This window comes from Scyliorhinus canicula, chromosome 6 (assembly GCF_902713615.1).
Source record: "Scyliorhinus canicula chromosome 6, sScyCan1.1, whole genome shotgun sequence".
In the NCBI taxonomy this organism is placed as follows: Eukaryota; Metazoa; Chordata; class Chondrichthyes; order Carcharhiniformes; family Scyliorhinidae; genus Scyliorhinus; species Scyliorhinus canicula.
The window spans coordinates 170,003,277-170,018,829 of NC_052151.1; the positions used below are offsets into that span (position 1 = coordinate 170,003,277).

The window sequence follows — 15,553 nt, forward strand, 5'->3', positions numbered from 1 at the left end:
GTCACTTTGCAAATGATCAAGAGTAGACTGAGGTTAATTGGCTGGGTTGGATTTGTCCTGCTTTTTGTGAACAGGACATGCACGGGCAATTTTCCATATCGTCGGTGCCAGTGTTATAGCTGTCCTGGAATGGAAGCTGAGATGTCAGCTATCAGACATAGCTTGGAATTGATTGTTATTTTCATGCTAAAAAGGATGGGCTCCAAATGCTACATGCAGCCATGTGCCAAGTTGGAGTCGGACTCCTCCATGCTCCTTGACCATGACATGTGTCACGATGGCAGGCCTGCCAATGTACCCAGCATTTTGGTGTGCTTTCTCACTAGTCTATCTCCTCCCCCCCGCTATTAAAGTCCTCATCTGAGTGCAGCTGTACTCAGTTCCCATTGTGGAGCTGGCACTCATGTGACCCTTTCTCCCATCCTGCTGCAGTCCACTCATGATTCACCACGTGCTAATACTGCCTTTAATACCCCCATCTAAAATGCCAGGTTCTGAGCTGATATGGCTATGTGTTTCCGGTCAATTGATGGTCAGACATCTTCTTCTCACTCTTTAGTAGGTTGCACTGACTGACCAGGCAGCAGTTCTTGGCTATCTGAAAGCTCAAATGCAGAAGAGGAAGATGAGGGTGAGGGAAGGTTGAATGAGTAGAAAAGCAAGAGGTCCATGTCCTCACCATAGAACATAGAACATAGAACAGTACAGCACAGAACAGGCCCTTCGGCCCTCGATGTTGTGCCGAGCCATGATCACCCTACTCAAACCCACGTATCCACCCTATACCCGTAACCCAACAACCCCCCCCCCCCTCCCCTCCTAACCTTACTTTTTAGGACACTACGGGCAATTTAGCATGGCCAATCCACCTAACCCGCACATCTTTGGACCATCTGGAGCTTGTAAGACATGCCGGACAGTGGGATGACAGTGAGCTGGGATACCAGCAAGCTCTCTGGTTTTAGTGATGCCGTTTTCAAAAGCCTTAGTGACTTCCAGCCCAATAATTCACTATTTGAGTGATGTGTCTGTCATAACTCAATAGCTGGAAATATGTGGAAGCTGCAAGCTATGGATGTGAGGCTGACAGCATCTAATTGTTAGGCCTGATTGCTAGATATTGCTGATGGGTTAGTGATGGGTCTGTGGTGTATTAAGCAGTGTGAGGCTGGTGGTGGCATTTGATCTACATGGCACTCGGGGATCATGACCACTCATGTGATGTCATTAAATGATTTGCAGCACTGCAGCCAGCTCCTCAACACCACGGTCTTTAAATTAATCTCTGTTGCTACCTGTACCTTTTCACTTCAAAGTGCAAGTCTGAAAGGCCCATCGGGTCTCCTACATTTCCCCCACCTGTATTGAAGACCATATCTGCCCTATCTTTGGCACGGTACTCCATTGTTCCTCTTTTCTCTTTCTGAGAAATACCTTCCAATGACAATTCTAACCTCTGCTGCAACCAGAATGTGCTTCCTTTGAATAGTACTGGCCTTGAACAAGCACGAACCCCCTGCTAATTGTGCAGCCAGTTAGCAGTGTAGCTTGCATGCTAACCACATCATCTTGTGGGGCATGAGGTAACCACATGTCACAATACCAGTGCTTTCATGAGGCTTCTTCCAGTTTTTAGCAGCCCTGTTCATATATAATCATATGCCTTATGAATTACCTTATCAAGGCGGAGTTTCTGCTTTGGGCACAATCAGTGATGCAGATGCCAAATGTGCGTATTTTGAAAAGAGCTTTCACCCCAACCCACTGCCTCCAGTTTCCACTCTCCCTTATTTGCATGTCAACTGCTAAATCTGTCGTAAAACAGCACGATTGGGCAGCGCTTAAAATGTAACGTAATTAAAACAAAATTGCTTTAATAATATTCTTTGATATATTTAAGAGTGTCATCTTGGTGACATTTGATTCGATACAAGTGAAAATGGGTTTATCACAAAAAATAAGCATTTTAAATCACAACGTCAATCTATCAACTGTATCCATAACCCAATTTTAAATGACTGAAATGAGTTGTAAAAATAACAGAAAAATATTTTCTATATAGATTTCGGTACAATAGTGAGTTCCTTCGTAAATATTTTTAAATAAAATTCATCCAGAACCATGTAATTAATTGACTACCTACTAGCGTCCTTGCACCCAAAAGATCCAGTTTAATTTTTGAAATTGCATCGAAGGTCTGTAAGCAAGCACAATTCACAAAAACTCCCAATCGTGATTAATTTACCTGGACATGCAGCTAGTTTTGTGGACATCTAGCGCAATGTTTATAGAAATAAAAAAATGCGAATCGCAGAAACTCGAATTGCATCAAATGCAATTTGCACTTAAAATTACATGATTTTCATGATCTTCATAGATGCCAGTATTGGGGGATGGGGCAAATTTTTCATAGTTTACGTTAAGTTTAAATGCCTGGGACAGAATTGGGGAAAAGATACATTGGAATTTTTAATTTCTCTTCTCTTTTTAAAAATATTTTTATTCGAGTTTTTCATTTTATTAAATGCAAAGTAAACAAATCTATACAAACCAAATACAATTTACAAAAGCCAAACATTAAAAATAACCCACAAAATGCAACCCCACCTCCCCCTCCCCCGCCCCACCTAACAACTGATGGTGATAAGTTCCTTAAAATAAACTATAAAATGTTCCCACCTCCTGTGGAATCGCTTGACCGAGCCCCTCACAGTGTACTTGACCTTCGCTAGGTACAAAAGTTCCATTAAATCTCCCAACCATACTGAGGAGCTGGGTGGAGATGCAGAGCTCCACCCCAACAGAATCTGCCTCCGGTCAATCAACGAGGCTAAGGCAAGAACATCCGCTCCTGCACCCTTCTGCAGTCCCAGCGAGTCTGACATCCAAAATATGGCAACTAACAGACAGGGCTCCAGGTTAATATTCAGAATCGCCGACATGATGCTAAAAAACAAAACCCAAAACTCACTAGCTTGGGACACGACCAGAACATGTGCGTGTGGTTGACTGGATGCCCAGAACAGCGCTCACATGTGTTATTCACCCTGAAAAGAAACAACTCATTCGGGACTTGGTCAGGAGTGTCCTAAACACTACTTTAAGCTGGATCAAACCCAGCCTGGCGCATCAGGATGTGGAGTTCACCCTGTGAAGGGCCTCGCTCCACACATTATCTATAATGGGCCCCAGTTCCTCCTCCCACCTAGCCTTGATCCCCTCCACTGAAACCAAATCTTCTGCTAGAATCCACCCATAAATTCCAGATGTGCTACCCTCCTCCGAACCTGCGAGCGAAAGGACCCTCTTCATCAGAGATGTTGGCGGTGCTACGGGGAATGTTGGGAAGGTCTGCCATATAAAATTCCGAACCAAGAAATAACATAACAGAGTCTGAGGCTGAAATTTCACCGCCAATCCGACTGACCAACCGCCCTTCAGGAAATAGGTCTCCCACTCTGTCTCCAGCTACCCCTCTCCCCACACCCAAAATGTAGCATCCAATCCCACCGGCTCGAACAGATGGTTAGCACAGATAGAAACCAGCTTTGATACTGGACCCAAATTTAAAATGTTGTCTGAATTGTCTCCATATCTTTAGAGTGGAAACAACCACTGGGTTTGAAAATACTTTGTCAGCGAGAACGGGAACAAAGTTGTCACCAGTGCCCCCTAACTAGATCCCCGACCCAACCTCGTCTCTACCCGCACCCAAGTGGACCCCGGGTCACTATACCAACCTTGCACCTTCTCTACATTAGCTGCCTAATAATAAAACAGCAAATTAGGCAATTCCAGTCCTCCCGACTGCCTGTCTCTTTGAAGGACTACCCTGTAAATCCTCGGAACCCACCCATAAGGCTATCAGATCGACCTTCCCAAAGAAGGATTTGGAAAGAAAAACTGGAATGCACTGGAAAAGGAACAAAAATGGTTGAAGAATGTTCATCTTAATTGACTGGACCCTGCCCGCTAAGGACAGGGAAAGGTTATCCCACCTTTGCAGGTCGGTCCTGACCTTACTTTCCAAGCTAGCATAGTGATTATGAAGTTGGTCCACAAATATCTGAAGCTAGATGAAGTTAGGCAAAAAGGAAGCACCCCCAGGTATCTCTGATATTAAGGTGTTCCAATATGCTCGCCAAATAATAATGCGATCACTATTTTTTTTAAATTTTAAATACCCAATTCTTATTTTTTTCCAATTATTCCAATTTTTCCAATTTCATTTAATTTCATTTCATTATAGGGCAATTTAGCGTGGGCAATCCTCCTACCCTGCACATCTTTGAGTTGTGGGTGTGAGACTCACGCAGACACGGGAAGAATGTGCAAAGCTCCACAGGTACAGTGACCCGGGGCCGGGATCGAACCTGGGTCCTTGGCGCCGTGAGGCAGCAGTGCTAACCACTTCATCACCGTGCTGCCCGTTCACTATTTTCTTAACCAAAAATAAAATAACCTGATAATATTGTGTTCCACCTAGTGGAATTAACAGACATGTCACTTTAGTGCAGAAGAAAAGATCCCTCCAGATATAGTTCAGCCAGAGTGGGATTTGCTTCGGAATCATTGGGCAATACAGTAACTGGTTAAGGTTTTTTTTACCAAATTTCTTGTGTGCCCACTGTTGACATCAAACACTTGCAGATCAGGTTAAATATTGATTTTAAAGAGCAGTAAATACTTTAAGAGCATTAAGTTTGGAAGCATCTTTAGGGCTAACAAGAAGAAGGAGACTTTCATCGCTTCAAATCAGACTGGATTCAAATCTAGGCCGAGAGGTTCAGAGGCAACACACAAGCACATTAAGTAATGTATCCCATAAATTGAATCCTTACTCTATAATGAGAAAAACAATTCTGACAAGCTACCTTGCCCCTCCCAATGAGAGAAAGTGCTCCATCCTAAATCCTTTGTTGTCAAGTCACTCTGATAATTATATGGATTTACAAGCAACCTTCCAAATGAAAATGAAATGAAAGTCGCTTATTGTCACAAGTAGGCTTCAAATGAAGTTACTGTGAAAAGCCCCTAGTCGCCACATTCCGGCGCCTGTTCGGGGGAGGCTAGTACGGAAATTGAGCCGTGCTGCTGGCCTGCTTTGGTCTGCTTTCAAAGCCAGTGATTTAGCCCTGTGCTAAACCAGCCCCAATTCTAGTCTCAATTACAGTGAGGTAACATTTAAGAAACATTCAAAATCTTTGAACAGGACTTCTATGTACTTCACTGTAAAAAAAAAAAATTGTATTTGTTTAAATATAGAGCATTTAAAAATTATTTTTGATTATTGATCATTTTAAGTGGAAGGACTCTTGTTTTTTCAAAGCTGCTGTGGTATTTAAAATACTGTCACTTGAGGTAATACACAATTCTGAGCCCTTTACTCGAAAATTGACCACCGTGCCTACAAACATTAAAGCCCCACACTCTGGAACTTTCTCCCTGAATCATTCCCCTCCACCTCCATCTACTTTCAGATCATCCTTTAAATCGTGGGTCAAATATTTCATCTGTCCTTCTATGGTCATTTTTATCCCTTGCATATCTGTGTAGTGACGTTGCTGCTGAAGGTGTGCTGCAAATGTGAGCTCTTATTGTCTGGTGTAAATCAAAGATTTCTATTCCGTTTGAAGAAGAGCAGGGCGTTCCCTGGATAATAGTTATCTCTCAGCCCACATCACCGAAACAAATAATCTGATCAGGTCATGATCATTGCCATTATCTGCTGCGTTTCCAGACACTACAAAACTGATGAGACATAGTTTGCTGGCTGTCCTGGCTTTCAAAAATGACGCACGAGTCTTCAAAAATTTAAATTTCCATTAATGACAGTCGTCTTTCAGTAAAACTACTTCGTTCTAAATCTGACCATTTGTGTGCTAAATCTGACCATTTGTGTGATTTTTCTGCAGGAATTTATAAAAAAGAAGAAACTCGACTTTTCTTGAAGATCTATCAGATCAAAGGACCTATTGAGATATTTATAAGCAAGTTCAGAAATGACAACTGGGCTTTGGACGGTCATGTAAGTACATGATTTCTTTATATTAGCAATGTTGAAGCTGTATCTTATCAAAAATGGCCGACTAGGCTCCTTTATTGGTTCTGTTCACTGACCATTATGGATCTGTGCCACACAGAACGGTTGCAGAACCACAGCACTCGCTCAGTTCGTTGATTTTGGATATGATGACAACCTGGATGGTTTAAATAACCTCTCTACTGCTTGACTGGGAGATTTAAAACTTGCAGGATTAAAACTCGGTAACCGATGCATCAGTCAGGACACCTCCAGCCTGGTTATTGAGACTCTTAATGCATGGAAAGTCTGTCAAAGTTCAACGGGCACCTTCCATGCTTTGGCGCCATTAGAACAGATGGCTAGAAAGAAAGGGTTTTTTCTGACTGGAAGATTCTACGAGTGGCAATGTTTGGACAGAAACATCAATTTAGAAGTTTAGAATAATTGCTCCAGTCTTCAAAGCTGCAGAAATTTGCTCTTTAGCATTGGTAAAGACAGAATGTTGTAAAATGGTGACTGAACTTCTTCAGGCCATTTGAGACGAGGTCCACCATAATTATAAGGATGTTATCATTAATGTCCCATGCATGCACTGAAAGCAGGCAGTACAGACAGATTGTGACATCAATCAGCATCTAGTACTAATCTGGCTCCCAACCTGCCAATGTGGACCAATTGTAGACTACTGTACCGCCACCACATCTGCTGGTACCATTTCCTGTACCGCTACCACATCTTCTGGCACTGTGTACTGTACCCCCACCACCTCTGCTGGCACTGTGTACTGTACCCCCACCACCTCTGCTGGCACTGTGTACTGTACCCCCACCACCTCTGCTGGCACTGTGTACTGTACCCCCACCACCTCTGCTGGCACTGTGTACTGTACCCCCACCACCTCTGCTGGCACTGTGTACTGTACCCCCACCACCTCTGCTGGCACTGTGTACTGTACCCCCACCACCTCTGCTGGCACTGTGTACTGTACCCCCACCACCTCTGCTGGCACTGTGTACTGTACCCCACCACCTCTGCTGGCACTGTGTACTGTACCCTACCACCTCTGCAGGCACTGTGTACTGTACCCCCACCACCTCTGCTGGCACTGTGTACTGTACCCCCACCATCTCTTCTGGCACTGTGTACTGTACCCCCACCACCTCTGCAGGCACTGTGTACTGTACCCCACCACCTCTGCTGGCACTGTGTACTGTACCCTACCACCTCTGCAGGCACTGTGTACTGTACCCCCACCACCTCTGCTGGCACTGTGTACTGTACCCCCACCATCTCTTCTGGCACTGTGTACTGTACCCCCACCACCTCTTCAGGCACTGTGAACTGTACCCCACCACCTCTGCAGGCACTGTGTACTGTACCACTACCACATCTTCTGGCACCGTTTCCTGTACCCCCACCACCTCTGCTGGCACTGTGTACTGTAGACCCACCACCTCTGCTGGCACCGTTTCCTGTACTGCCACCACCTCTGCTGGCACCATGTACTGTACCACCGCCATCTCTACTGGCATCGTGTACTGTACTGCTACCATCTCAGCATTAGGGTGCACCTGAATGACTTGCTCTCAGTCATTTCGGAGGGCAGTTAAAAGTCAACTGTGTTGTTGTGGTCAAGAGCCATCCGTAGGCTAATTCGGGTAAGACACCCTTCCCTCATTTGTATTCTTTGACCAAGAGCCTGTCCGATATTTTGCCCCGTGCTGAACTGGTAGATGCTCTATCTGCCCTCTTCCACCACCCCCCCTCCCAAACCTGACTTGGCTGCAGGTCACTCATACACGATAGTCCTGAGATTACATGAGGTATATGTAGTATCTGAGTGATGGCAGTGAGGTCAGATCAAGTGATGGTGCTTCTTAAACCAATATATGTTGTTATTTGTACCTTTCCTGGTCAGACTCCACTGACTGCCAGTTCTTGCGCATCTGTAAGTAAAAATGCAGAAGGGGAAGGTTTAGGTGAGGAAAAGGATGGGTTGGAAAGCGAGATGCCGCAGTCACAGAAGCTTGCAGTTGTTGCCAATAGCAGAATAAGGGTGAAGTGGGACTTTGGATGATGCCTTAAGGCCAGACCATACCATCATCCTTAATATTCACAGTGACGTAGGCCCTTAGTTATTCCCAATCTTATGATGCTGAGCACCATCTCTTCAAAGGACCTGTTCACCACTGCTGCTTCCTTCTGTTATGTGTGGTATAGAACATAGAACGATACAGCGCAGTACAGGCCCTTCGGCCCTCGATGTTGCACCGACATGGAAAAAAACTAAAGGCCATCTAACCTACACTATGCCCTTATCATCCATATGCTTATCCAATAAATTTTTAAATGCCCTCAATGTTGGCGAGTTCACTACTGTTGCAGGTAGGGCATTCCAGGGCCTCACCACTCTTTGCGTAAAAAAACCCACCTCTGACCTCTGTCCTATATCTATTACCCCTCAATTTAAGGCTATGTCCCCTCGTGCTAGCCACCTCCATCCGCGGGAGAAGGCTCTCGCTAAAAGAAAGAGGGACGAATATCAGTGGGTATGTTGCAATGTGTCTGCGTGATGTGTCTCACATAACTGAATAGCTGGAATTATGTGTAAGCTGTGAGTTGTGGGTGTGAAGTTGGTAGGTTTGTGAGGGTGAGGTGGAATATCCAAATGTGAGGCATGAGTCCTGAGTGCTGACGGGTGTATGATGGGACTGTGGTGCATTGAGTCTGTTGTTATGGTTGACAAGACATATCATTGGAAGATGCGTTCTTTCTTGCAGCTTGACCACTCCTCTGAGCTCATTGAACATTTCCTGGTACTGTATCTATGACCTTGGTGCCAGATTTTAGGGGTTCACCTCCCATTCCCTTTGTCGGGTGTGCTTTAGTGGCTTTTTATGGCAACATGGTCGCTCTCCTCCTCCTTGGCCTTCTGCAAAAAAACCTTGGCAATGCAGCAAAAAAAAAGCCTATGATCCCTCATTCTGGCCATTGGCAGACTTCTTCCTACCCTCGGAGACTTCCGACACAGTTCTATCAGCTGATGTGGCACGAGTGTGCCTCCCCTTTGAGAGGGCTAGGCTGCCTTTACAAAGGGTAATGCCCCTGAGTCAGCAGCATCTTTCATGCTGGCCTGCACAGAACAATCATGTGAACTTTGCATATTTTCTACCTCAACTCAACCGGATGGGAGGTAATTACCTATCTCGATCCCTGTGCAAACTAAGGGAGCTAATCAAATTTTTATCCTCAAGTCTATTATGAGGTAATCAAATCTGCATCAAAACAAGGTGTTTTTCATGTTGAATTTAGGTATCAGCTGAACCAGAAGGCAGGACCTTTGTCTACCAAGGATTTGTTCAAGGCAAAGACTTTCGACAATTTGGCTTTCAGAGGCAAGGTAAGTAATGAATCAGGATTTACTTGATGTCGACAACAAAGAATATTTGAACAAAATTAATCCGGGACTGAAGGTGGATAGTAACAGACTGGACAAGAACATAATGTGTACAATCTGCGTACAGATTATTAAAAATCTTGACACTGGACTTGTGCTCTAGACTTTCCAGAACAACCTTCAAAATAAAGAAAATAAATAGTATCTCCGTAAGCACCAATGGAAATGGAATGGAAAGAGATTTTATTGGCCTTGAAATGATGCCGTGGGATACTGTGCATTGCTTTATATATTTGCCTGGAATTCTTCTATCCACTATTTTACGTTAACTCATTTATTTTTCTTTTGAAAGAGCAGAATAAAGTATTTTAAAATGCTAAACAATCATTCATTAGTACCACATGGTGTAATTTAGAGAGACCTATTAAAAGCCCTCAGATTAACATCACTCCTTAACCCTATTTCTGTGCTTGTTTTCCTGATAATTTTCCATTTAAAGGTGGAATCATTACATTATCAGTGATCATTATCCCACCTTCTTTGCCCTGTTCCATTTCATTAAATTGCTTTGACATCCTGCCTCGAGGTCTGATGAAAGGTCGATTCTTCATTCAAAATATTGACTTATCTTTTTTCTGTGCAGATATCAACAAGGCTGCTGGGTATTTTCAACACTTTCTGATTCTCATTCAGATTCACAGCTTATTTTTATATTGCGTGGAGGGGGCCTGTCTGTCGGAGACATTGACATTAGCAGCAGAGGCTTTGGGGATGCTGGGGGTGGTTTAGTGGTTGGAAAACCCCAGGAGCTGACCAATTTAATAGCAGGACCCGATGACCATTTATTGACTCTGTTTCCCAGTCATAAGCAGCTAGATTGAAAGGCTGATTGTGTAGGCATGTAACAGCAGGCTGCAGTTGGTAAAGAGGGAGGGAGAGATCAGGGTTGGAGTGCAACATTGTTGGGGTCCCGGAGAGGGCATCCATATGAGTTACTATTGGTGGGTGGGGGCCTGGAAGGTTTTTGGGTTTGAGTCATTGGAGAGTTCAAAAATAGACCACAATCAGTAAGAATATACAACAACACCTCCTCCACAATAGTCCTCAATACTGGGGCCCCACAAGGCTGCGTACTTAGCCTCCTACTACACTCCATGTACACATACAACTGCGTGGTAAAATTTGGTTCCAACTCCATCTACAAGTTTGCTAACGACACAACCATGGTGGGTCGGATCTCGAATAACGACAAGTCAGAATACAGGAGGGAGATAGAGAACCTAGTGGAATGGTGCAGCGACAACAATCTATCCCTCAATGCCAGCAAAACTAACGAGCTGGTCATTGACTTCAGGAAGCAAAGTACTGTACACACCCCTGTCAGCATCAACGGGGCCGAGGTGGAGATGGTTAACAACTTCAAATTCCTAGGAGTGCACATCACCAAAAATCTGTCCTGGTCCACCACGTCAACGCTACCACCAAGAAAGCACAACAGCACCAATACTTCCTTAGGAGACTAAGGAAATTTGGCATGTCACACTGACTTTTACCAACTTTTACAGATGCACCATAGAAAGCATCCTATCTGGCTGCATCACAGCCTGGTATGGCAACTGCTTGGCCCAAGACCGCAAGAAACTTCAGAGAGTCGTGACATAGCCCACTCCATCGCACAAACCTGCCTCCAATCCACTGACACTATCTATACCTCCCGCTGCCTGGGGAAAGCTGGCAGCATTATCAAAGATCCCTCCCACCCAGCTTACTCACTCTTCCAACTTCTTCCATCGGGCAGGAGATACAAAAGTCTGAGAACACACACTAACAGATTCAAAAACAGATTCCCCGCTGTTACCAGACTCCTAAATGACCCTCTTATGGACGGACCTGATTAATACTACACTCCCGGATGCTTCAATGCAGTGTCTATGTATTTACATTGTGGACCTTGTGTTGCCCTTTTATGTATTTTCTTTTTCTTTTCTTTTATTTTCATGTACTAAATGATCTGTTTGACCTGCTCGCAGAAAAATACTTTTCACTGTACCTTGGTACATGTGACAATAAATAAACAAATCCAAATCCAAGGTCAGGAGTCAGAGGCCCTTGGCTCAGAGGAGGGGTTGGGGGCAGCAGGGTTAGAGAAGGATTATGGTCCAATCGTGGGGTGGGAGCTCAAAGATTTGGAGCCCAATCTTTAGAGAGGTTAACAGGATAGCTTGGGGAGTGGGAAACACTGCTGCTCCTCCTGGCCCACAAGCAGGGCTGGAAAGCACCTAACTCTTCCATTCAGCATCCTTGCCTCCCTTTGTTGGCTGGTTTTCTAGACCTCAGAAAACCCAACCACCCAGCATTTAAACTGGTGCGCAGGTAAGGTCCTAGTCATGCAGCCCGTCACCTGGAAGCAGTTGATCATTATCCCGACCAGGAGGGGGCAGGTTCAAAGGAACTGGACTGAGGTTTGTAAATTTTTAAAGTTGGAACTGCACACAAATCCAAACCTCACCTGTTGTTGTTGTTTCTCTTCCTGAACCTCGTGGTGCACAAGTCAGATTTTCATCTGTTCCCATAATGATGTTTGTCTTGGAACAAATCACTAACCTGCTGCCAGCGGATTTTAGCTTGAGAGGCGCCACTCTGCATCTAGCATGGCCTGACCAGAACTCTTTTCTGCTCTTTCCCTCTGCCATTGGCGTGTTGACGGGTTGGCCATATTATGAACGCCTCTTCCTTGGCCTTCATGTTCTGGGGTGGGTCTCGAACCCAGAGCTTCTGGCTCAGAGGCAGGGACACTAGCACTGCGGGCAGCACGGTAGCATTGTGGATAGCACAATCGCTTCACAGCTCCAGGGTCCCAGGTTCGATTCCGGCTTGGGTCACTGTCTGTGCGGAGTCTGCACATCCTCCCAATGTGTGCGTGGGTTTCCTCTGGGTGCTCCGGTTTCCTCCCACAGTCCAAAGATGTGCAGGTTAGGTGGATTGGCCATGATAAATTACCCTTAGAGTCCAAAATTGCCCTTAGTGTTGGGTGGGGTTACTGGGTTATGGGGATAGAGTGGAGTTGTTGACCTTGGGTAGGGTGCTCTTTCCAAGAGCCGGTGCAGACTCGATGGGCTGAATGGCCTCCTTCTGCACTGTAAATTCTATGATATCTATGATACAAGACCCCTGCTTTGTCAAAAGATTTCCCTCTCATGTTGCAGGTTAGTATTATATTTGTCCAATTTAACACAGGCAACCACTCTGACTTCTACCAGGGTCTCCACATCCTAGCCCTGGATTACGTTCCCATTCCTAGCTGCTTGTTCAGGATTGACCTGGTTGTCCACAGCATGCATGATTTTAAGATTACTTTCAATGCCGACATTCTAACCCTCATTAAAGCTGCCTCCTTCCATTCTGTCCTTTAAAAAAAATTTTAAAAATAAATTTAGAGTACCCAATTAATTTTTTCCAATTAAGGAGCAGTTTAGCGTGGCCAATCCACCTAGCCTGCATATTCTTTGGGTTGTGGGGGCGAAGCCCATGCAAACACGGGGAGAATGTGCAAACTCCACACAGACAGTGACCCAGAGCCGGGATCGAACCTGGGACCTCAGCGCCATGAGGCTACAGGGCTAACCCACTGAGCCAACGTGCTGCCCCCTTCCATTCTGTCCTGACCTCTTCTCACCCCACCGTTGTTGAAGCCGTCAGTTGCACCTTTGTCATCTCCAGGCTCAATTGCACCAAGGCTTTCCATGGGGTCCACCTTGAAGAAATTGTGAAACGTTGCTGAGCATTAAGATTCCACCCACCTTTTGCCAGCCAACCGTGCCTTAAAATGTTCAAAATTCTTGTCTCAGTTGGTTTCTTAATCACCTCCAGCTCCATATGGCAGCTTGTGTTTTTCACTCCTCTGGCTTTGGCCTCCTTTGCATATTGCTTCCCTCCACTTCATCTTCTGCTTCAGGACCTTCATATGTTCATCATCTTTGTATGGATTTGGCCACCTAATTCCTGCTTTGCCTCACTTTCAGAACTACTGGGAGGATCACAGGACAGAGATAAATCCAATCATTACTACAGCACAAACAGTAGCTCAGTAGCAGCTGCCATCCTGGTACCTTTCTTTGCGCTTATCTTATCAGGATTTGCTTTTTACCTCTACAAACACAGGTGAAAATTTTCATCTTTTATGCATGAGCATTGTAATATGTAGAAAAATAAGAGTTAATATTTCTCAGCACAATCAGCCTGATATTGACTGCAAAGGAATTTTGTCAAAATGGATGGCTCAGAATTATCGATGAAGAATGTTATCCTGTTAAAAATAAAGGGTGGTAATTGTACGCAATGATCAGAATGATATTGTCATCACTTTGTTTCAGCAGGCAGTTGGAGATTGGCCGACCAGATACCGTATCTGATCAGATTAGGGGGACCAAAAATACCTAGCTTTAACTAGAAATGCAAATGTCACCAGATGACCCCAGGCTGCTCTCCCTTTTTGAGAGAGAACTGACTGGTGGTGATTTAGCCTGTGGGTCACCACACCTCAGGCAAGGGGCAAGGTTAAGAAGTAAGGGTCTTCACGAATAACCACAGCCGGTACGGCAATTGGCACTGCACCACATTGTAAACCAGCCATTCAGCCAAATGAGCTAGTGAGGTCTTTGTGAAGCTCCTTTGAGGAATAGTATTATTCATAGCCACTGTCATGATTTGCTCCATTTTAAATGCACACAATGAGAAACTGATACGAGGAAGAGTGACTGAACTTGCTCAAAAACATATTGAGATAACCCCTTTTCATTAGGGATGAGTTTTACAAGCCTCTTTTTCCGGGGTAGCTAATAGGTATCAGTTGGCAGCCCTTCTTATTTGGCAGCAGGAAATTGCAACAAGGTGTGACCTTGTGTGATCTAAAACAGCTTTCCATCAGTCATGGGACCTTTGTCACTAGATTAGCTGTAAATGTCCTTCGGCACCTATTTGTAATGAACTGTTTATTTCACCATCAAGATAGGACGACAGAATCAGTAAAATAAAAGTACATGAAAACTTTCAGATTTAAAACAAAATCAAAAACTCGAATGGATCAAACATGTTAAAGAACTGAGTTAAAGTAAGCATAACATTTAGAATAGCACCCAGTAAATAGGAGTGAAATCAGGATGCTAGGGTAAGCTTGTGTCTTTTTTTCAACTTGTGTCTATTTCCATACATCAGAAGACAATATAGTAATTATAAATGCTCATGAAGCTTTATTGCTGGAATGCTGAATTACTAGAGCAACAGCAAGGTGGAAATTTACCAATTAGGTCAAGGAGACAGGTGTTTTTCCTGGACCTCCCAGCAGCCTTAGAGTTTCAAACATTTGAAATGACATATTGATTCTATATACTACATCTACTGAATAATTACTGTATCTGACCCAGCTCTTTTACATTGCGGTTAGGTGTGTCCCGTGGCTAGTTTCCCCAAAATCTATAGTTATCCCCTTTCTTACTCTTTTTAAGAAAAGCATATCTGGTAACGATATTTGGTGAATTAATCATAACTGGTTTTTACTATTTTTAAAAGTGGATCCCAGTCCTTCTGGAACATAATGAATAGCTTAACTCTATGCTGTAGCCTACCTCATATGTTTTCTGTCTCTGTACAATATTGTACTGTTCATAACTTGTTAGTGAAAATCCTTCTTCCTCCCATCCCAATTTTCTGCTTTTCTTTTTTATCCTCTCCTGAGGGCGGTGACACATGCTGGGGTACGCTTCCATAGGCGTCGGCAGCCTTCTAATACTTTGCCCAAGTGGCCATTCTTCATGTGTGAGCCTAGACGGTGAGTGCTGGTGCATTATTCAACCATGGGGGGGCATCACAGAAGAGCCCAAATCTTCCCCAGCTGACTTCCACAAATGTGCACCGAAAGGCAGGAGGGGGTGTCATTGGATAGCAATCAGGAGGGCAGTCCTGCTTGGTTGTTCTTCCTCTCATTTTCTCTCTCTCTCTATCTCTCCTTTGCCCAGGACCATTGAGTCAAACTGTGGCTCCTCAATTGTCAGCCAAGCTGAGACCAGCTGACACAGCACAGACCATAGATCAGAACTAGGATGTTCCTGTCCCATACCAGTCCATGTGCTAAG

General features: G+C 44.4%; 1 protein-coding gene across 1 annotated transcript in view; it reads left to right on the forward strand.

The window, feature by feature from the left end:
* LOC119967641 (CUB and sushi domain-containing protein 1-like) overlaps positions 1 to 15,553 on the forward strand; it is a 2,889,858-nt gene that overhangs the window by 2,868,371 nt on the left and 5,934 nt on the right. The window contains exons 67-70 of the mRNA XM_038800434.1: positions 5,916 to 6,028; positions 9,338 to 9,425; positions 13,445 to 13,583; positions 15,157 to 15,249. Of these exons, the coding sequence (XP_038656362.1) occupies positions 5,916 to 6,028; positions 9,338 to 9,425; positions 13,445 to 13,583; positions 15,157 to 15,249 (433 nt within the window). The remainder of the gene's footprint in view (positions 1 to 5,915; positions 6,029 to 9,337; positions 9,426 to 13,444; positions 13,584 to 15,156; positions 15,250 to 15,553) is intronic.